Below are 25,021 nucleotides of genomic sequence, written 5' to 3'. Positions count from 1 at the left end.
TCCAGGCATGGATTTCACAAAACAACCCTGATATTATAGCAGCTACCGAAACCTGGTTGAAATCATATGTAAAAGACACTGAGTTTCTTCCCCTAGGGTACTCATGCTTGAGAGCCGATCAGCCAAACAAGAGAGGAGGAGGAGTAGCAATACTCTTCCCTAGCAAATATACATTAATCCCCTACTCAAAACCAACACCTGACTTCTCCCCAGCTGAAGTACCAATTTCTATTTTAAAACTTAACAACCATAAAAACATTTGCATAATTGTTCTGTATATCCCTCCAGGAAACAACATACCAATATTAGAAGAAATACTTGCTTGGACTTCACAAAACATAGATAATGATGTAAACATTGACTGGCTAGACATTGCCTCAACAATCCCTCAAAAAACATAAATCTTTGCAACTTCTCCCAACTAATTGAAGACATCACCAGACCCCACAAAAATAACATTTTGGGCTCCGCAATAGACTGGATATTAGTGACTCACCCTAACAATATCATCACTGTAGGCATACTACCTAATACCATTAGTGACCACCACCAAGCATATATCCTATGCAAAACCACCCCAACCCCAGGGCAACACCAATACAAATCAACCAGAAATTTGACTACGTTCTAACCATCCATACTTAATGAAACCTTAGCTAATGTAAATTGGGATCCCCTCAAATCCCTGCCACTTAATGAGGCTGTTGAGTTCTTTAACTCAGCATTCCTAGACACCCTAAATAGGCAAGCACCCACCCACCAAAAATGAATAAAACATAACCATTCAAGCTGGCTCTCAAAATCCACCAAAGAACTCATGTTCACAAGGGATGAAATCTGGAAATCATGGCAGAAAAACAAAGACCCTACAACTCTAGTACAATACAAACAACTCCGTAACCAGGCAACACATCTAATAACCAATGATAAAAAAGCCCATTGCCTTCACCTACAAAGCCATCATAAAAATAATCCCAAAAAAATTCTGGTCCTCCATCAACCATCTATTACATTTAAGTTCTCAAAGCAACCCATCCCCTGACCCACACAAAACCTCTACCGAACTTGACACCCTCTTCAATTCCTACTTCATTGACACCATAGTTAACCTAACCACCACCTTTCCTATGGTTAACACCACCACCACCAAGACAGCTGATGACCAAACCATCCCAGAATACAGTCCTACACACAGCTCTAACCTAAAATTCTCCCCCATACCCACCAGCACAATAAAAAAACTTTTACTTAAGCTAAAATCCTGTACTCTAGCCCCTGACAATCTACCCCCACACTTCCTGCAGCTAACTGCAAACTCTATAGCTTATCCCATCAGCATACTCATTAACAGATCAATTAAAGAGTCCCTTGTCCCAGACATCTGGAAAAAAGCATTCATTCTCCCCTTAGACAAAGGCGGCACCAACACAGACACCACAAATGTTCGACCCATAGCTATTCTCTCAGCCCTCTCTAAAATACTGGAAAAATGCATCCATGCCCAACTCCTCAACCACCTGCTTGAAAATCAAAATTCTGTCACCCACTCAGCATGGTTTCAGACCAGGGCACAGCACCACTACAACCCTCCTCTCCTTCTTTGACACAGTTAACTGGGCATGGGATTCTGGTAAAATAATTGCTTCTCTTTTCCTCAAACCTCTCCAAAGCTTTCAATACCATTTCCCACACTATCCTCCTCTCTAAACTATCTACCCTCCACATTTCCTCACCTACACTACAATGGTTCAATAGCTATCTGTCCAATAGGCAGCAAACCACCAAATGGCAACAGTCTTACTCTCCCTTCCTCAGTACTTCCACAGGGGTACCCCAAGGCTCCATACTTGGTCCTGTCTTATTTAGCATCTTTATTAACAACTTTCACACCATTTTCCCACAATGCTCAGTAATCCAGTATGCTGATGACTCTACAATAATATGCACTGCAAATTCCAGCTCTGAACTCCAGCAGATCACCCAGAATGCCCTCACCTCTATTGAATCTTGGATGCTTAATAATCATCTTGCCCTAAATCAAAAAAAAAAACTAAACTAGTAATTTTTATCCCTAAGAAAACCACTCCCCTAGATAAAAAAACTCTTCAGTATACAAGCCCAAGACAATACCACTATAGAAGTTGTCCCACACACTAAATTACTAGGCATTATTATAGATGAAAACCTAAACTTTGACCTACACTTAAACAGTAACATCAAAAAATAACACACCAAAAGCTTGGTATGCTGTACAGGCGCCAACACTTTCTTAGTCTCTCTACTAGACAAACTCTTGCAACTACATTTTTATTACCCTCTCTCCTTTATGGTGTCCCTCTCCTCACTAATATCCAAAATTCTACAAAATCCAAACTTGATATGTGATACAACAGAATAGCCAAATTTGCCACCAAGGCCAAATTCTCATCCCATAACTGTAACTGAAACAATTAGGTGGTTGCAACTCCCCCAACATCTCTCATTCACCCAGCTAACTACAGCACACAAAATAATCTACAGACCCATAGACTGTCCTGCCCTCTCAACTCTACTTGCCAAATACCAACCCAGCAGGCAACTAAGATCTGAAAATCATCTACTTCTAAAAGTAGAAAAGCTCACCTTAACTGCTCTACTCCTCCATCATCGCCAAACTATGGAACTCGCTTCCTCCTTCTATAAGAAATGCGGGCAGCACCACCACCATCAAACAAACACTGAAAAGTCATCTCAAGTCTTCCTAGCTATGTTCTTGCTCTATAACCTAACCTCTTCCCTCTCCTTATATGATTACCAAACTCCTATGTCTTTTGCTACTAGTGACTCATGATACTTTCATCACTTGTTGATACTGGCACAATAATGTTGAATAATTTATCTCCATTTTTACTACTCTGAATTCATCTGGCAACCAACAAATTCCTGCTTTTATGTATATATTCTGTATATGTTACTGTAATCACACCAACTAAATTCCTGGCTTATGTATTTATTCTGTATATATTACTGTAACCACTATGTATAACACTGTTTCTACTTCTGTACCAATTAATGTTTAATTTTTTTTCTGCATCTATGTTCTTGTCAGAGCTTTTCTCTCCGGGCCTCCACAAATGGGCTCTTTTAGTCCCAGTGGACTTTCCCGGTAAACAAATGCAATAAATAAATAAAATGTTATCAGGTCCTTTGGAAGCTGTGTTTTTAGCCTTTGAGAGGGTGGTAATGACTTGTTCTCTAGAGATAAGGGTGGGGCCAGATGCTGCGGATATCCTGGATTACTGATAGGGGGATAGATGGGTGAAGTTTTCACTGAACCTGTCTGCCAGCAGGTTGGCTATATCCACAGCATTTGTTCACATGGTGTCTTTCACCATCAGTTCTGAGCAGATTTGGGTATTTCCCCTTAGATTGCAAATGTATGTGAAGAAGGCCTTATGATTGTCTTTAGAAGATGTGGCCAATTTTGACTCGAAGTTAGATTTGGAGCACTTCACTAATACCCTTATTTTCCTGTTTAGGCCAAGGAGAGATTGCTTCCAATTTGGCACCTGTTCCTTCTTGGTCCTGGACAGCAATTTTTTTCCTTTTGTTGTAGAGTTTGTTTATAGCCAATGTCCACCAGACAGGTTTACTCTTCCTTGAGGAGGAGGATTTTGTCCTGTCTGGTATTGCTGAATCTATGTATTTACATAAATGGTCATATAGTACTTGGGTGGAGGTTTGGATATTAGCACCAGTTCCTTCTGATGGAAAGGGAGCTGTGAAGCTGTTTAGATCTTCCCTCGGGAGGTTGTTATCAGCTTTGGAGAAGTTTTTTTGATTAACCATAGATGGGGGGCAGGGGAGATGGTGACTTTGAAGGTGACCTCTTTGTGGTCTGATCTTACCAGGAATGATGACACTGCAGGAATGCTGCAGTGGTTTCCTGTGTTGGTTAGTACCAAGTCCATAATGCTGTCACCTCTTGTGGGGGTGTCAACCAACTGATCCAAGGCCCTGACAAAGTCAAGGAATCTTTCGGCATTTGTGTTCTGGCTCAAGTAGTTCTTCCAATCAGTGGTTGGGTGGTTAAAATTGCCCAGGATCAAGATGTTTGGTTAAATCTTAATAGATTCATGGAGGTACAGATAGGTGGCATGGGCATCCTGAGTCAACATTTGGGCCTGTAGCTATCTATGATTTGAACAGGAGTATTGTCAACCATTAATTGCACCTGGAGCATCTCTTGTGCATCATAGTGTTTGAGCAGTCTGGAGATGTGTATATCTTTAATATATATTGAAATGCCACCTCCATTGTCTTTGCTGCCCTCAATTTGAGGTCTGTATGTATGATAGGATGAGTAACCAGGTAATGCTGGGGTGCTCTTCACAACTTTGAAGCAGGTTTCTGTGACTGCACAGATGTCAGCATCTTCCATGGTTAAGAATGATTGCAGTGAGTGCAGTTTCATGAGGAGACTGCTAGCATTCAGCAGCATGACCTTTAAATTGCATTTAGATGAGACTCTCATGTCGGTAGTTTTGACCTCACGACATTGCTTAAAAAAGGCACTATGGGGGAATCAAGAGCCTTTGCAAGGAGCCAGAAGCCCAAGGAAGAGAGATGCAGGCCATCTCTGGCAAAGCATCATGGTCTGTCAATCATGTTTTCCCAGGCTGACAGGTACTAGATCCCCTTAGAATGACACCAGAAACTAAGCCAGTTGTTAAAAAGTCAATCATTTTTTGTTTGTATTGAGACATCATTCTGGGTGAAGGTAGGATGCTGCTTAAGGTTAGTAATATACCTGCCTGGAAGACATATTCGGTGAGCTCAATCATGTCTCTCTTCATATAGTTAAGAGAGGTACATCTCAAGTCATTCACGCCAACATGTACTATGACAGAGTCATAGCAGTACTTTTTGAGTGACTTGAGTGTCTGAGTGATGTGGCAGATTCTGGCACCTAACAAACAACTTACCATGACTTTCTCCTTATCCAGCCTGATGAGGGGCATATCTGTGTGTCTCACAATGGAGTCTCATATGATTAAAATATTGGGTTTATAGTTAAGTCTTGATGGCTGTGAGACATAGGCATATGGACTATGTGTGGTATGTGGTGTGGTAGGTTATGGAGTTTGTGTGTGTTTGTGTCTCAGAGGTCTCTCTTGTTTAGATATATGTGGGTGTGTGTTGTGTTGGTGCAATTGATGTTTGAGGTGTGTTGTTTGTGCAGACAGCCTTCTCAGTGCCAGGTATACTGGATTGGGAGGGAGAGAGCATAGACTCCAGGTTTTTAATGTAATTGCATCTCTTACAATTTGTGTTCCTAGGTGGTAGTAAGATAAGGTTGTCTGTACATGCGACAGTTGCTACAGTGTCTCAGGATGCCCATATCAACCAGATTGGCAGGAGAAACTGTAGGAAACTGTCTATCCATATTTGGGAGAATTGTTGAGTGGGATGAGCTAAGGGGGGCTGAAAGTGAAAAGATCTGAGATGAGTATCAGTAGCTTGTGTTTCTACAGAGGCTGTTAGAAAGCTTCACTACCTCAGGATCGAGCTAGTGCTAGTAAGGGAAAATTTGAAGCTGGAATACTTAACAATGGGTTAAATCAGTACAGCGGATGTGTGCAATGCACAAACAAGTGCAGCCCCATGCAAACACAGAGTTTAAATACCAGAAAAGATGGAAAAATCTAGGAGCTCAAATTACAACCCAATCCTGCTAGCCCCTGCACTTTCAACCAATCACTCATGCTAGAAAAGATCATGCAGCCCTACTCTCACTAACAGAGATGGCAGGCCTCTCCCACCACAAGATGGCTGCCAGGAATCTCATCAACAAAACTACCAGGCCTGGATGCAGCAAACCTGTATCCAGACTATGCTACTTAACTAGAACACAGAAACCTTCCAGAAAATGCAAAGAAAAGCACAGACAGAGCACTCACAAACAGAAAATTGAACTCTCAGTATGAAAAAAGCAGTTTATTGTTAAGTAATTCAGTAAAAACACAGTTACAGTAATGAAACACTACTTAGCAATGAGAATACAGTTAACAAATATAAAACAGTGCAAGAATGCAGTGAAACAGTACAAAAAGCTTTATAACAGTGCAAAATGTAGTAGATTAGCTGTATAGCACAACTATATGTATTAGGAAGTGCAATTCAATTAAATAAAAAAAAAAAAGACACATTCTGCTCTTGGAGCTTCAGGGAATTTTTGCTACATCACAGTGATGAATCACCACTCCTCAGTCTGACAAAAACAAACACAGCCCCCTGCAAACACAGGGTTTAAATGCCAGAAAAGATGGAAAAATCTAGAAGCTCGGATCACAAACCCAATCATGCTAGGTCCTGCACTTTCAACCAATCACTCGTGGTGCTAGAGGTCAGGCAACCCTGTTACTCTCACTAACAGAGATGGCAGACCCCTACCAGCACAAGATGTCTGCCAGAAAACTCAGCAAGTAAAACAACCAGACATGGATTCAATAAACTTATATCCAGACTATGCTACTAGACTAGAACACAGAAAACTTCCAGAAAATGCACTGAAAAGCAGAGATAGAGCGCTCACAAACAGAAAATACAACTCTCAGTATGAAAAATAAGTAGTTTACAGTTAAGTAACTCAGTAAAAATGCAGTTAACAGTAATGAAACACTACTTTATAATGGAAATATAGTTAAAACAGTATAAAACAGTACAAAAATGCAGCAAAACAATAAAAAAGCATTATAACAGTACAAAATGTAGTAGATTAGCTGTATAGCACACCTATAAGCTTTAGGAAGTGCAATTCAATGAAATAAATGTAAAAAAAACCCACTTATTTTGCTCTTGGAGCCTCAGGGAATTTCTACTATATCACAGTGATGAGTCACCACTCCTCAGCCTGGTAAAAACAAGCACAGCCCCCTGCAAACACATTATTTAAATACTAGAAAAGATGGAAGAATTTAGAAGCTCATATACTATCCAGTCCTGCTAACCCCTGCACTTTCAACTGGCACACACAAAACCCATTTTCTAACCCCTAATATAGTTTATCTCATTTCACAAACCAAATTTTCATAAATCTTGCCACAGTTATGATAGTCACAAATCTTGCTAAGATAGCTTGCAGCAACGATGCCTTTGCTGCATTCAGCACTGACCGTGCTTTTTACTGTCAGCTCTTTCTGTAGAAAATGTTCTTCAGCAGTTGTGTAACTACATAAAACACATAATACTTCTAAAGCAAACGGTTCTAACACTTAGTGACATATGAAAATATAACCCATTTGTTCAAGATGTTTAGTGGGAAGAATCATTTTCTAACAAATCACTTTTTTAGCATTTCCCACCCTGTAATTTTGTGGTTCTCTGAATGGTTGCCCTATGATTTTCATAGTATGATCTCTTAGAAAATCAAACCTCAGTAATGCTTGTTCCAAATGTTATTTTCAGACACTACTTTTTAACAGAATACATCTCAGAAATTACTTGGCTGTGTAGGTTTTGAGTCTAAATTTTTTTTAAAGTGAAAACATTAACTTTATCAGCTCTAAACACAGGTCAATAGAGGTCCTTCAGAATACAGTTTCTGCTGGGTAAGAACTGCACTGGATATCTGGATTTTACTAACATGGTTGCTAAAGCTTTAATGATCTAGTGTTCATATAATAAGTATGAATTATATAATAAAATAAACCTTTCCATATTGGTATGATTCAGTCCTGCTCTCATATATTTATATTTCTCTTTATTGGCACAACAAATCAGTTAAAACAGCACTTCATTCACAAGGTCGAATTTCACTCAAAATGCATAGTATGAACTACTTTAAAACAGTTTTTTTTTTTTACATTTTTTTTTTTTGAATTCACAAAAGCAATTCAATACTATACTTAACAGCTTAACAGAAATGCAGTTATGCAATAACTAGTACTGGAAATGAATATTTGTTTCTTAGAGAATAGGGCATATACTTGTGAGAGTTAATTGTTTATTTTGTCTTTAACAGTTTGGAAAAATCCTTCATTACAGTGACCCCTCCGTTCTGTTCATCTTCCTAATTGTGTTCTGCATTGCCACAATATCAGAGTGCTTTTTCATCAGCGTTTTCTTCTCTAAAGCCAATTTAGCGGCTGCCTGTGGTGGAATCATTTACTTTGTACTCTATTTGCCTCATGTCCTCTGCTTTGCCTGGCAAGATTACCTGACATTTCGAATAAAGATAATAGTGGTAGGTAATTTATTTGTTTTATTTACCCTCCTTTTCTGTACTTGTTTATGGATAACTACAATGCTCAAAAAGCCTCCAGATTAACATTTTTTTTTCTAAAAATCAAGCCTCTTTTTTACTTTTAGATTAATTGTAGTAATTGTATTTTAATGTTCTTCCCCATATATTACAGTAATGCCTTATTAATTATCTTGTTGTGACATGGTTTTTCATGAAAATGCTGGAATGCATTCACGATCAGCTGCTTGAAATCCCACTATGGAAATATATAATTGTATTAAGGACTTCCCAGCTGTTCTGAGTTGTTCTGTTTTGCAACAAGGTGTTTGTTTTGCTGCTGTATTTCCAACCAGTAATTGTCAGCTGAAGAACAAACCAATCAGTTAAGTGTAACAGCTGTTTCTCAGACAAGCTAAACTGTTACAGTTGAGTCAGTCTAGTTACAATGTTTTAACTTTACTGAGCATACTTGTGTACCACTCTAAACGTAGTCTCTTTTGAAATGCGTAAGTAGTCCCTTACAAAATCGCTGGCACTGTTCAGGAATGCATGCTCTTCTTTGATGTATACATTGATGTAATACATTAAAAAAAATTTAAAGTACTGGAAGTTTAACTCATCCCACACCTTTTGCTGTCTCTAGTTTGATTTCATTTTATTGATAGCCATACTTATAATATTTAATTAATACTATCTTGGTGCCATGTATGAGCTTTGCATTTAATTTTGTAGTGCAGTTTTCTTTTTCAGTTTATATGCTTATCCAAGATGAGGGTGAAAGGCATTTGGAAAGTTCCCTTAAATGTTTTTTTTTTAATCATCTCCTTGCATAATCCCATACAGTTTTTCCTTTCGTATTTCTTGAAATTGCAATAATAATAGCAATAATAATAATAATAATAATAATAATAATAATAATAATAATTTTTATCTCTATCTCGACAAGCCTTTAACCTGTTTCTGAGTCCATGAAAACAAAATTCCATGTTGTATTTTTTTTTTTTTGTTACTCTGCTCTGTGTATGAATCTTTAATAAGCTAACTACAAAGCATGCTCACTTTTTTTTCCAGCTACCCTAGGAATGCTGTTACTATAGCTGGACTAGCAAATCAAGTCAGCTAGTAACTTTAAAGATGGTACATTAGGAACTTGTTTTGTTTCTTCTTTGTGTTGTCTATCCAGGTCAATGCAGGTACACTGATCTGGTAGCTTCATTAGTGTATTGTTATTTTATACAAATCAGTGACTTATCATCAGGCATAGACTGTTCATCTTTTCGATCATTATAGAGGCTCGACTATGTTAAATAATTTTCTAAGATCGCAGTCTTCTGGGGAGATTAGCTTTTTCTTCCATAACATGATACAGAACCATGGTAAAATATATTTACATATCATCGAAGGTACCACTGTTATTCATCAATACCTAATAAACACTGAGAAATATATAATTTAGAGAGACAAACTGTTGTGCAATTCTAATTGCAGTGGAAATATCTTTGTACTAATATACCCTACTAATTACATTAAGATTGCTGAATCACTGATATCATATGACACTGATGTGTGTGTACCTCTGGCCACAGCCAGTGCCTACCAAAAAGGTGTGGCAAAATGGCTGCTGGCAACTGTTACCAATGTTACCCTCCAACATCTGCTCACATATAGGATACATTGCCTGTCGTGATGAATGCTTACAAATAAATCTCTGTGCAAAGAAAATCCTTGCTCCACTAAATCAACTTCTCTCTTCCCATTGAAAATCCTTGTTTCTGTATAGGTGCTCTACAAAATGTGCTGCAAAGACCTGTTTCATGTTAGAATCTTAAATACTTCTATTATGTATTTTTTCTCTTTCCTATTTTTAAGTATATATAAAAATGATGTTCCATAAGTCTCTGTCTTTATATTTTATTTAATGTACGCCACAATTTCTACTGACTTTATCAACAATCTATCTATTCTCTTAATGTATTTACACGTTGGCTACTCCAAAACTGCAAAAATATAATTTCAAATATCATCTCACCTGTTGTCTATAAAAAGGGAGAATAATTCCCTCTTTATTTTGCAAAGCCTCGCCCATAAATTCTCACTACTGTTTTCACACTGGATGACCACTTTTCAGTTATCAGAAATAATAACATCAAAGTTTGTTTCCACTGATGCTGTTGTCACTAACATCATACCTCCCACTGTGCAGTTTTCATAAAAGTTTATATTTCACAGATGCATCACTTCAAAGTCTTTTCATTTACGTTACCCAACAATGGAACTACATGTCTAACTTTGACCATTTTAAGCCTTGTTTCATTCTCTTGTTTTGTTTTTTTTTTTTTTTCAATGATAATTCAGTAAATTAACTGTAATTTTTATGTTATCTCAAAGAGAAAGCTGTTTCACAATTCTCTCCTTTGTCTGTTTTATGGACATTTTAAAAGCGTTAGGTTCAGAACTGATTTGTTTATTGCATGTTTTATTTATTTAGATTTGATTTCTTAACCAGATAGGTGGTCTGGCCCCAGGACCCTTTGCAGTCATGACCTGGGTCACAGCATAGTTTTTAAAGGCAAGTGTTACAATCAAGTTAACCTTATTGTAATCTTCAAGACACATTTCAAAAGGTTAGCTGCTTATATAACTTGACACACACATCAAATGCAATTTACAAAACTCTTACAAAGAAACTTGAACACAACTCTACCAATGACAGTTCTAGAAGTTTTTTTGTTTTCAGTAGGAGGAAAGAGAGAGACAAAGAAAGATAAATATCAGTTAGCTGCTGTTAATACAGTCTTGCAATATAAGGTTTTGATATTTGACAGCCTAGTTCATACATTGTGATACTATTCTGTAGGTATGAGATGGTTATATAAAACTGTAAATATTTGTTAACAGTCATATGTTTATATGAGTAAAAATAATATGTGTAGAGATAGTAGAAAAGGCCAACATGTGGGAGGTCAGGGATAGTTTAGGACCATATTTGACCGCATTATTAGACTGCATGGTTAAGATTCTATCAGTAGTAACCCTTACATTTATTGATTTCACCTACGTGAGTTTTAAGTATTGTTCTGAAGCTTACAATTTTGAGCATAATGGACAGAAGGCTTTGTCTTGTAAAATACATTCCCAGCGTATTTTATTTTTATGAATTATAGTGATACAAAGGTAAATGAGCTGTAATTGCTGTCCTGTATACCATAAATGGGTGCCATTAGTGATGTTTATTGTTAAGTAAGGAACAGTAGTTGTAGTATGTATCTTTGAAGGTGAGGGAGGATAGTAGGAAGGTGGCGCACATGGTAAATGGCAGCCATTTAGTTATCTGCAGTGTATCACAATGGTATTTTAATTTTGGAGACAAATCAATGAATTGTCAGATTGTATTATAGATGGATGGAGTAAAGGAGTGTTGTTGGTTGAACTAAGGGGTATAAGGGGTAACTTTATTCCAGTCTGGTTAATAAAATATCCTCAGCAAGCGATGACATATCTTTTGTGGTAAATTAATAAGATATAGAATATCAGGCTTTCAGCTGAGTAAGGGGTTATTCAGTGAGATATTAAATGAGGTGGGGGAATGCAAATGCAAAGCCTAGATATGGACCAATGTAGCTTTACATTTGCACCAGATTTATTCTGTTCCTTGCTAGACCTAGGATTGTAAGGGAGCTGTGGTCTTTGAGCTCTTATAGGGTAAGAAACTTTACTGCTGAATTTTTTTTTTTTTTTTTTTAAGGAAAATACTAATGGTCTTGATACAGACCCCTGTGTTGATGGTGCTGTAGAAGAGATCTGGTTGCCATTTTGGGCAGAAAATGTACAGCTAGGAAGATAGTTTGGCATTTTAGTTTAGTTTACTGGTACTGAATCCTAGTCTGTGGAGGGTTAACAGCAGGAGCTGATGACTTATGCCTTCACATGCTTCCTTGAGGTCAATACATTCCCCAGCAGTTAGATTTCCTGTAACCATGTTAGTGCAGATGTTGCTTTTTGCTGTGCAGAGGATCTTTATTGTATTCCAACCAGCCAAAAGCCGTTTTTCCCATTTTTGCACACATGGTCTGTGTGTGTCACTTCAAGGGTGCCATTCATCCAGAGCCAAAGTTTACACCCGTGTTGGCTAGCCCTGCCCTGGTAGTTCTTCCACACCAGACACTTGCATGCATACTGACACCTATGACCAGTTTAGAGTGTCCAGTCCATCTACTGCATGTCTTTGGCACGTGGGAGGAAATGAACATGAAGATAGGGAGGGCATGCAGACTCTGCAAGGAAGGCGGCCCATCCAAGAATCAAACTGGATAATCTCTTGCAGTGAGGCAACACTATCTACTGCACCACTATGCCACCCAGGGCAGCACAATGGAGAGGGTGGCTATTAACATGTTATGGCGATCCTTAATCCAATGCAAATTAATAGCATGATATATTTATTAATATGCTCTATCATTTATTTGTGGAGAATTTTTTAAAAGTGTTTTATTATTGGGCAGAGGATGGAGATGGGGCAGTAGTCCTTGGGTTTATTAACAGATGGTATTTTTGGCAGGCAACTATGAGTGTATGCTTAAGATGAGACAGCAGTAAAACAGAGGTTAGTGATAGGTTAATTATGTGGGCAAGGGATTTGTCACTTCAGATTTGAAGAAAGGTTTATAAATGGGGGGGGTGCAGTACAAGATGGTTGGGTGAATCTTTTGTCTAACTTTATAAGAAGCTTCCTATTTTGCTACTGATATTTGTGAAAGCAGGAACATGGGTGGTAACTATAGGTAGAGGAAGTCTGGTACATAGGACAGTCTCAGTGGTAGAATTATTTCTATTGTTAGTTGTATTACCAATATAGAAGATGTCCTTGAACTGCAGTAGTAGGTTAACATCCATTTTAGTTTTTGGTTTTTCCTGTCTCAGGGACTCCAGTATTGCATATATTCTTAATTACTTGCCAAAACTGTCTTGCATTTGAGAACAAGGCTAGCTAATTTTAAATTAGTTGGTCATAGTATTGTCCCTTATAAATAAGTTATAGTTCTGCTGTAGGTGTGAAACGTTTTTAGTCTGCATCTATGCCTGCGCCTTTCCATTTTTCCCATGCTTCATTGCATTGCTTGCAAGTTTGCTTTATAACTGTTTTGGTGGAAACTGTAAAAACTTTGCTACAGAACTGGTTTACATTTCAGATAAAGATGCCCATAACTTTTATGGGGGCTACTTGTTGACTGAGAGGGGTCCAGTTAACATTCTAAAGGTCAACTTCAAGCATGTCTTCTCTAGACGTGTTCTTTAGATTTTGACAAATTACTTGTGAAGATTGCTCTTTTTGAGATTTAGAGAGTATGGAAGGATTTCTGGGCTGTAGTTAGGCTATGGTCATTTGTGGTACCAAGCAGGTAGTTTGGGTTGCTGACTTGGTATTGAATATTTGTTATACTAAGTATGTCACCTTTAAGTCCTTTTTTTCATGATTTCTATTTATACAGCGCCTTTATCCTATTCTCCTTCCAGTTGTTAACCTAGACATATCCCCTAGAACCTTTCCTACAGTTAGTTAAATTACACTCACACACAGACACAAACACACACACACACACACACACACACACACACACACACACACACACACACACACACACACACACACACACACATACTCTTTAAGACTCTATTATACATTTATAATATCTATTTAGACCACATCTGTAGACACTTCCTTGATTAATATTTTGGTGAATTAGTCAAATAAATCTGTTAGAGATGTAAAACTCAACGGGTTTTTAATATATTAAAGCACTATACCTTTTAGCCACAACACAATGGACATAAATGCAACCAAAAGGTCTCTCAAAATGAATTTTTTGGCTTGTCTCAGATGTACTTGGTACATAACCCATCTACTCTGATGACAGTCTAAGAAGTGCTTTTTTACTGACTATGAATCTTAGTGTTTCAAATATATGCTACACATTCTAGTGGTCTTTAAAGCAATTATCTCTGTATCTTGCTCATGTTGTAGTTACACTGATCCACAGCGCAGGTTGTGCCTGGTTCCGTGACATAGAGTACCAAGGCACTGGTTATCAACCAAGTGTGGAGCCAGGCAAGGGAAGAATGGAGCCGTTGGTCAATGCCAGTCCAGCCATCTCAGGGAAGGGTAAAATGTTTTTTATCTTTTTGTCACCTGGTCATTATTATGAAAGCAGAGGCTTATATGTAATGAAATAGCTGGGGTAGGGTTGCAGGCTTGTCACTGCCAAACCAGTGACAGTAGCCTTTGCTAGTACATGTGTGCTGGCATGCACTCACAGAGGGGAGAATGTTTCACCCCCCCCCCCCCCGTGGTGATACATATGCAACCTGTGAGTGAGGTTAGGTATTATTATTATAACTGTCCTGTTTCTCTGTGTTAAAGAAAGCTTCCTACAACTCCATAAACAAGCTTGAAGAAGTGACAATAGTGAGAGTTAATGCACGATGAAGACTGATGATGATGATGATATTGGCTCTCCCATGTTGGTTCTTCAGCTGCCAGTCTCCATGTTGGTTACTGTGTTGCCAACCCAAATGGTCTCTGAACAGAGTTGAATGCAGGCAGGCTGATTGCCTACCAATCAGCATGGCACAATCAACCTTTGTGTCTGCCTGAATAACAGCTCCAGCCAGTCAACTCCAACCTGAGTCAGTGGCTACATTAATACTAATAAGGAATAAATAAAGTGTAGCGCATTATACAGCACTGATGGTTGGCATTGGGGAGACAAGAAGTACATAGAAAAAAAAAGCCCAGTGACATGAAATAATTGTTGTCCCCATTTTAAACAGCTTTCTATTAATAATCTAAATTTCTGCTTTTAAAATATACTCATAAGCTGAACAACCTTAAATAGTATACAGTCTTTTATACTGGAGTTGAAGATATTTTTAAAGCTGGTTCAATATCGAAAGTATAAAAGGCACCTTGTATTTGTATTACATCATAACATTTTCTGTTATTTTTTATCACAATGCAGCATCTGTTTTAAACACCGTGAGTAATTTTAAGAATAAGACTCAGTACACCTTGTGACTGAATAAGAGAAAAGCAATACTTTTAAGATATCACAAGATTAATAATGTTATTTTTACTCTGTACCTAATTGGTTGCTGAAGAAAATTATAGAGTCCTTGACTGGTATCTCAATCAAAATTAGGCCCTACTTCTATTTATATTTTGCCTCAAGACAGATTTGGAGCAAGTAGTTTTTACAAATAATAACTATGTACTCAATCCAGCCCAAGAACTTCCATCTTATTCTTCTAAACTGTTTTCCTTTAAGTGTCGGACCTCTGTGAAAATGAGGCATTATCAGGTTTAGTTGACCATCAGTATAGCCCCTGGTTTGATTTGAGACATACCTTCTACCTTTTGTATAGGTTGTTATAGTCATTCTAACCCTGCAACATCATTTTTCATATTATTATTATTATTATTATTATTATTATTATTATTATTATTTGTTGACCAGAGTTAGTCCCAACAGCTGCATCCTTTTTTCCAGGGAAACCATTGGTAGTATTTATACTGACTACATGAAATTTGATATTCTATTCTTCTTTTGTGCTGGGGGTGGTTGAAGCTTTGACACTGTCATGGAGCAGAATGAGACTCGGTCTGGCAAGAGAGATAAGGATATGCAGATGCATGAGGAGTCAGTACTGATAACAACTGTGTCAGAAAGTGACATGCAAATAATGTATTGGTATTGGTACCGAATGGGAAAGACACACAAGCGCTAAGTGCTCCTTCTTGCATCAGTGCCACGGATAATTGGAAAACAATTCTGTTACCCAAACTGCATCACTGGTTAGCTGAACTGTAATAAGCTCTAAATGTTTACATTCAAAAGAATGCAGTTATGTGGAGAATAATAATGGGAAATAGGCTAACCAGAGATGGATGTTCATATGCCATATGCGACTCAGTGACCTCTCATAAAGATGAACAGATTTATTTTCCCCCAAATAAAACTATTTTGCTTGCAAAAAATATGTTCCTAGAATTTAAGGTATGTAATCTTAAAAGAAATTGTTTATACAGAATAAAACTTACAAACTTATAAAATGAAGAAACGAATAACTATGCAAAATGTTATTGTCAAAATATGTTTGCTATAGAAAGAATTGATAGGCAAAATGACTATATGCATAATGAGGTGGGAATTCAGTGGACATTTAGAAGCTAAAGATATGAAATGAAGCATATGCCAAGTATGATTACATTAAATGAAAAAGAGTGACACTAAGATATTGAACAAAGAATATAATTTGTTATTTTTGTGGGTAGATTAGACACTTGGTTAATGGCTGTAGTTAAAGTAGTTAAAGGTATTACAATCCTTGCAGGCAAAGAGGGCGTACCAAGACTGCAAAATGGTGTTCAGAAAACTCACCAGGGAAGGGCAACTCTGGTTCAGCTGTGACTGGGGAAATTTTCCCAAATGACAACAAATATTAAAGAATGCAATGAAAACAATCTTAGAAATTTAAATAACAAATCTGTTAATGAAATTCAGAGTGATAATAATGAATTTCAAATCCAAATGACAATGATTCCAAGAAACATTACAGTTATGCTTTACAAGAACCAATTCAAATTCATTTCTAGTGGAAGTTTATTGCAAATAAGTAAATAAACCATAAGAGTTAAGCACTTTTATTGTACTGTGTTAAGAACTTTTTCAGAATTACATACTCTGACTCCATTTTGGTTTAAATAATCAAAATAATCACATGAGAAATGAAAACTTCTCAAAGTCATTCTTAAGTCACCTCAAAAATGTCAGAACTTACAGGTTAAAATTCAAAACCTATAAAAAAAACCTTTTTTGTGACATTAAAATGCAACTATAGTAAAAAAAAAAATCATATTAAATTGTAGTCAATAAATTACAAATTTAATGCCTTTAATTGTAAGACACTGTTAAAAGAAATATATTAATTTAACCCTGGGGTATGATAGGCATTTAATAACAACTGCCAATACAAATACGGGTATTCCAACTTTTTCTCACAGTTTCTGCCACTCTCAGAAATCTGCGCCATTTCCAAAATAAAAAACAAAACAAAAACTTTTTCAAGTTAGTGCATACTTTTGAATGTTTACTTGGGGCATTTTTTGTATCACCTTTGTATCCCCTTTTTATTGTATAGGTGTGTTCATAAATCCTAGCCCTTAATGCATTCTCAGTCTTCCCAACATAAAATGCAGGACATGTAAGGCAAGAAGCAAGGTAAACTGCCCCTTTTGTTGTACAGTTGTATCTATGCATGAGAAATACAGTTTTGGGGTAAAAGGGGATGGTAAGGTTTATTCTGTCTTAATATATATATATATATATATATATATATATATATATATATATATATATATATACAGAGAGAGAGAGTATATGTATATATATATATATATATATATATATATATATATATATATATTAGGTATATGTGTATATATATATATATATATATATATATATATATATATATATATATATATATATATATATATATATATATATATGTGTGTGTGTGTAGAGAGAGAGAGAGCAAACCCTGCACTTGTACATCCCCCGTTTTTGTCACTGTTTCCTGTTACTTCATCTGTTCCTTTTTCCACTAATCCTTTAACATTTGCGTTGCATATAAAGACAAAAGTAGGGGCTTGACCTTTTTTTTTGAGTTAGACCAGTGGGACCAAACACCAACAACAAATTTTTGCAAAAAATCTTCTTCACATCACCTGTACTGTGGTTAAATATGAGAATCATGATATTAGATTGTTGGTTGCTCCTAGTCTTGTTTAATACCCCAACCTCAGAGGACCCTGAATAGTCTAAAATTAGTTTAGAATTGGTTGCTTTTCCTGAGATCACTTCAACAGCTATATTATTCACTAATTCCATGGAGTAAGCCCTTTCCAAAACAATAATATTTTATGTTTGTCCAACTCAAATTAGAACTGGTTATCATCAGATACCAACCTGGATAGCCTCTCCATGCACCCTTTTACCAAACTCTTTTTTTTTACTCAAAGGGTAGTTACTTGAGTAATAAAGGTAATCATTTGAAAAAGCTGGCTTCCTAAAAATGGTGATTCCCATTTTCTGCATACCATTTTTTTGAAACCATGGCAGCCAAATAACTAATACTGTTTTTACTCTTTTCGCATGTAAAACTAAGAAAGTCTATACGGTTATTAATGTGTCTAAAAATACTCCTCATACTTATAAGAGGACTCTGTCCACAGAATAAAAATATCATCCAAAAAATCAAAGAAATAGAAGAATGCAGGGCCAAAATTCATTAGCAGACAAAAAATACTTTTCCCAGTGTACCACATTGCAATATTGGTAACAAACAAGGGCACAGGAGACACCCATGGCCATACCTTTTATTTGTTGAAAGTATTCACTTTCAGATTGCACATAATTGTTTGCTAACACTTTACAATGCTGCCAAACACAGGGGCACAGGAGACTCCCATGGCCATACCTTTTATTTGTTGAAAGTATTCGCCTTCAAAGTGCAGATGATTGTTTTCTAACAATGTGTCCATACGCTCATGAATAATCAAAAATGTCCTCCCTTGAAATAGACATATCACTACTGATAGCAAAACCAGTAGTAAAACTAGTCCATTCCAACCACATGGGGTGTTAACAAAAACAGGTCTTTGACATCTATGCTGAGAAACATACAGTTCTCACAGTATGTAGTATTGGATAATTTCAGTAAAAAATCCTGTGAATTCCTTAAAAAGTTTAGTTTTTGCTTAAAAAGTAATTAATTTGTTAACCAATAGAGCTAAAACTTCAGTTTTGGATTCTTCAGAAGCCATTCAGTGGACGAGGTTTTTTTTTAACACAAGGAACCATGGGAGAAAAGTCCTTATTATAAAATGAAAGCATATTTGAGACAAATATATTCTTCACAAGGGCAAGAGAAGAGTCACTGATAATACCTTATAGTCATGTGCAAACTATGCCCATAAAGAACTGTACAAATTTCAACACAAATGCTTTAATTGTATTATCAGCTAAGGATTCATGACAGTACTAAACCATAATTTTGCGGTGTAAATTAAACAAGTACAATGTTTTAAGTTTTACTCTACTCCCACTAACAAATACAGTTGAAATCTCTCTCTCTCTCTGTCTATATATAGACATAATTAGATTGTGAGAAATAGAATGTTGCTGAGGTATTTTACCTTTAATTGTTTTAATTCACTATAATCAATTGTATTTTATTATGTTTTGAATACATTTTACAATAAATAAATCTGAACAGAGGATACCAAAACATTGTTCCTTTATGCAAAGTTTACATCAAAAATTAAATAAGAAAGTTTACAGTACTCCTAGCTTAACTGGAACAGAATGTAGGAAATTAGTTTTGTGAGGAAATATTAATTAATGTATTTACTTGGAATGTCAAATTAAAAAAAAAATAGAGCAATGTATATTGTCAGTGGATGCCTTCAGCTCTACTTATATAGAATTGTATAATTGACGGGTATTTACATGTGCTTTTGCGTGATTGCATAATAGCCAAAAACAGTTTAAACAGGCATTGTAAGACTCCATCTAGCCCCCGGATTCACTAATCTTCCATGCAGGACTAGTCTAGTCCTGCATAGAAGTGGCCGTTTAGGAGGAGGACAGCAGAGCGCCAAGCATATTAATGAAGGTGCACTGCCTGACCACCTAATCCTACACAGAACGTGGATGAGTGCAAGGGGCATGTCTGAGAGCAGAGCTCTCAGAATAGACATGCCCCTGCAAAGTAGAACAGCAGAAACTGTAAATAAATGAGTGAGACCGCTCCTAGGTATCCGCATATCCCCACCAACTATCCCCCATGTGTACAACAGCAACAAGACATAAAAATAAAAATATGTAACCCCTGTATTTATTTCTAAAACTCCGAGTACAGCTAACCGTAGCTGCGCGGGTGTGCCCATCGCTTAGCTACGGTTAAAGCAGCTTAAAAGGCTGAAGAGGATAACAAGGAAGGTATATGCAAATGAAACAGCACAACAATAGTGTAGTGGTCAGAGCATCCACCTAATGAGCAGGCATTCCTGGTTCGAGTCTCACTGCAGCACATACCATTTTCCATGTGAAATCTTTATACAAACATATATTTATATTTTATTGCTGTATAACCTACTAAATAACATTTAAATGTGAACTGGAGTACTGCATGAAATGAACATGTGAAGAGTCAGTACCATAATGAATAAGTCAGCAGTAAGCAGGCGTAAGCACAGATAAGCAGTAGTAAGCATATGTAAGCACTAGTAAGCGTGTGCAAGTGCATTTGGGTGGGGTGAAGCACCGCCGACACAGATCAAGCAAAAGAGACGCTAACTGTGTGTAAGACACTGTAATCGGAAGTCAGCAGTGCTAACCTCTGCGCAAACCTGCTTACACTCGCTTGAAAGTGCCTTAAGCACACCGTATCCAATGGCCGGTGTCACGTGTGACTCTGTGTACACTAACTGAGTCAGTTTTAGGTACCGCAAAACATACATGGCACACAAGGTTGCCCAGTATGCACATGAAACACAGTATCCAGCAATACCAGTCAACATTACCAGATATGTAGCTAAAGATTTAGAGGTATATGTGTTTGTATGAATACCCATAACTATATGGATATATACCTCCCTGTTAAATAAAATTAATAATTCAATACACAGGAGGTTCAGATTCAAAAGTTTACTAGTGTACACCAGGAGGCAAAAAACCATACAAGTACAGAATTTTGTCTAACATGATACAGGAAGTTCACAAGTTTATATAGGTTTAACATTCAAGTTGTTCCCACCTTACTGACGTGATATGTCACGGGGCATCTACATCACTTTAGCTTACAAGCCTCTACTCTTTTAATCTGCTGATGCAGTATGTTTTAAAAAACTTTTCCTCTAGATACAATACGGCCTTGCTATCCAGCTGGTCAGTCATAATGTCTTTCTGTAAAGTTACTTATTCAAGGTTTCATATCAGTTCGAATACAATAGCAGATTCAGTCTTTAACATACATATTTGTTCACTGTTTCACTTTCTTTACCAGCTGTGTTTTTATCTCACAAGGACAAGTTACTTCATGCAGGAAGAGAAGATTTCATTATTTACAAGGACAAGTTATCTCATCAGGAAGGAGCGGAAGATTTACATTTAATTTCCTGACCCAGCAGATAATCACTTATGAAAAGCATAAACATTAAGCTTGCTGAGCTGGCAGCTGCCAGGGTCAGGGGTCAAAGCACACTGCAGTTTCAGAAGCTACTTGCATTTACACATGAATTTATCCCTTCTGTTATTTGATTAATAGAATAAAATGCATTATAAACTACCTTGCTTCTAAACTAGCATTTCACATATATTTAAATACATATTTTTCTAACATTTCCCCCCTATTAATACTTTTTATTCTATTTTTTTTTTTTTGAAGTATGCATAGTGTTATTTCATCTCCTAACCTTTTCCACTTAGGATTTTCAGCTAGGTGAGTCATTTAATCTATACTTCAGAAAAAGCGTCATCTGAAATCAATCTTTCAATTTCAATATCTTGGTAGAAAGTTTCAGTAACAGATACATCAACAAAATCTTTGATTAATCTTTTCATGCAGGGAATTCCACAGCAAACACATGCTCCTATTAGGAATATACCCACACAAATAGCAATTAGAATGTTCATTAGGATGGAACCCCACCCCCCAAACAGATTCTGGAAAAAGTTTGTCAGTGGGTTTGGGCCTGGTTCAGCCATGGCTGATACTTGCTGAATTACCTCTAGGTGATTATTTATCTCGTGATGATTGTCAGGTATATAAGCACAGAATTCTTCTTTGATAAGCATGCACGTACCACCTCTCGCCGCTAGGGTGAAGTCAAGAGCCATCCGATTTTGTAGCACAACAGTTCTCATTGCATTCAGTTCATCAGTCACCAATTCTAGGGCGGAAAAAGTTGCATTACTCATTACTTCGAGAAGTTTCGACAACTTCCTCAGCTCCCAGATCGATTTGACTGCTCCATAGGCTGGTAATATTCCTGCCCAGGATATAACACTGTCACTCAAGTCCATATGAGTCAATTTGCTTTTGTCTTTTACTGAATTATGGTCTTTCCAACCAGCTTCGATCTTCCCAACTGGATTCACAGGTTTCTTAACTGGACCTTCAGGCTTTCGAGCTGTTTCTTTTACGTTTCATATCTTACCCAAAGGTAATTCTGCAGTATGTCTTATTGCCGGAATCAAGTAACCCAAAAATCAACTGCCGGACCAATTCTCAGGTAACCATTTATATGCCTTTTTCCCACAAATAAAATAACAGTTTTCTACTTTAGTACTAATACGCATCAGCCCTGCATGAAACATTTTCTGATCTATAACTGACAATTATTTAAACAAAACTGGAAAACTGGATTTCTTTGAATGTCACTCATAGTTGTTTTCAATGAGTTTAAATACGAGTCATAATTAGTATTGCAAAAAGTATTGCCATTACTATTCTTAATATAACATCGGTAAGATATGGTTATATTGCAATTGCTCCAGCCCACCTGGAGAGTGTCATTTTTATAGAAACATACAACTCCTTTTTGTGTGACAGGTAAAAATAAAGCTATTTTATCCTGTGATCTAACAGTTCCTGTGTCGAAAAGTAAATTCTCCCAAGTCTCATTTATCCCCAAAGGGACAGCGGACATTATCAGTCCTCCATATGCTGTTGGTATAGCTGTACAAACCCAGCAATTTGAAATGTTCATAGTCTCTGCATACACACGTTTCATGGCTAGGTATGTGTTAAAATTTGGATGCCAGTCTATAGACGTTTCATCACGCCTTTTCACTTTCACTTGCGTAGTTGTTTGTAGGATAAACCACAACAAGAGGAAAATTGTCACAATTACAGTTAATAAATGTACACACAACAAAATGATTATGCAACATCTCTGGGGTTGCTCTAAACTTCTATTCGCTTTGTTTTTGGCCATCTCGGTCTGGTTGTATATCAGTCACAAAGTTTTTATCAAGTTGAAAGTTCTTTACCGGTTTACAATGCGTCAAATGAACCCAGGACGTCCTCTCAGCCACTCTGACTGCAGTAGGCGTTGCCAACAGAACCTGGTATGGTCCATCCCACTTTGGACTCGCCCAATTCTTCCTTTTCGTCACTTTCAGCCACACCCAACTTCCAGGGCCCACGACTGCTTCCACCGGTCTGGTCTGTTCCTTATCTGAAAAAGAGTTAAACTGCAAAACAGATTTATTCATTAACAATTTCTTCATATACTCTGCTAACGAACTGTCAGCCTCTTGTTCTGCAGGCATGAGAGCTTTCCACTGAGGCACATAATATGCTCTCCCAAAAATCATTTCAAAGGGAGTCAAACCCTTTACATTTGGAACCGTTCTCATACTCAGCAGTGCTAAAGGCAGACAGTATATCCAATTCTTTTGGGTCTCCTCTACTAGCTTCCTTAACTTGTTCTTTAGGGTACCATTGTACCTTTCCACCAGTCCTGCTGACTGTGGGTGGTAAGCACAATGGTTCTTCAAGGAGATACCAAAAAAGCTCCCAAGCTGGTGAATCGTTTGATTCACAAAATGTGTGCCATTGTCACTATAAATCCTTTCCGGAATGCCAAATCTAGGGATTACTTCTTTTATCAGGGCTTTTGCCACTGTTGCTGCATCTGGATTTTTGGTTGGAAAAGCTTCTACCCATTTAGAAAACATGTCTACAATAACTAAACAAAACTTCTTCCCTTCACATTTATTCAATTCTATGAAATCCATACAGATAGTATGGAACGGGTATGGTGGTATAGGAAAACTTCCTTGCTTGGTTTTGAATGCTCCTTGTGCATGATGCTTGTTACAAGTATGACAAGCTGCATGATATAAAAAGCCGGACATGACTGACATGAAACCTACTAGGATAGAGGGTACATATAAATGTGAGGCATGCAATTACTGTAAATTTATATCTACAGGGTCCAGGTTTACAGTGAATCAACTCATGTTCAAAGCCAGAGGCCATTATAGTAGTAATTCTAAATCAGTGGTTTACCTGGCTTTCTGTCAGTCATGTCTGGCTTTTTATATCGGCAAGACTGACAGAAAATTAAAAGAAAGGATTTATGAACATACGTATCATATAAGGAAGAGGAGTAGTATTAATGCCTTAGCGAGACACTGTAATGAAAACCCTTCTCATGCCTTTTTATTTAAAGTCATTGACCACGTAGTGGTTGATGAAAAAGGTGGACCACACCAGTTATTGTTAGAAAAATGTGAACTTATTTGGCAACTTAGGCTGAATTCTTACATGTTACCTGGTTTAAACGAGGTCACATCGTTGACTTGTATTTTGAAGTTAAGAAGTTTATTGAGGTGATACAAATCCTAGTATTTAATTTATTTGAGTTAAAGGTAGTACCCTCTATGTTTATTTATGGGTCTGTTTCCGATTTTTCATACACATATACAGTATACATTTTTTATAGTTTAGTGTCACCCTAAGGTTGGAATATAGAGTTAGTAGTGCTTTAGAACATAGAGTAGTCGGAGTCTTGGAATTTAGTTTTCTGTACTTGCTTGTCCTTTTAGATATTGATACCCTCCTTGTATGTATTGACACCCTGGTTCACAGACACTGTCCTCTTTTTGCTTTGTGACAGTAGTCTGTTGTACGTTGTTGGTTTTCCTGTTTTTCATTAATGCATGTAGG

The 25,021-nt window shown here is 37.0% G+C and overlaps 1 protein-coding gene across 1 annotated transcript in view; it reads left to right on the top strand.

The window, feature by feature from the left end:
• The window catches only part of LOC122792759 (phospholipid-transporting ATPase ABCA1-like), a 2,266,772-nt gene that overhangs the window by 667,389 nt on the left and 1,574,362 nt on the right, over window positions 1-25,021 (top strand). The window contains exon 14 of the mRNA XM_044060333.1: window positions 8,003-8,224. Within this exon, the coding sequence (XP_043916268.1) occupies window positions 8,003-8,224 (222 nt within the window). The remainder of the gene's footprint in view (window positions 1-8,002; window positions 8,225-25,021) is intronic.

Source organism: Protopterus annectens, chromosome 2.part0 (assembly GCF_019279795.1).
Source record: "Protopterus annectens isolate FY-2018-M chromosome 2.part0, PAN1.0, whole genome shotgun sequence".
Lineage (NCBI taxonomy): Eukaryota > Metazoa > Chordata > Ceratodontiformes > Protopteridae > Protopterus > Protopterus annectens.
Note: the sequence above shows the minus strand (reverse complement) of the source record. Positions and strands in the feature narration are given on the sequence as shown.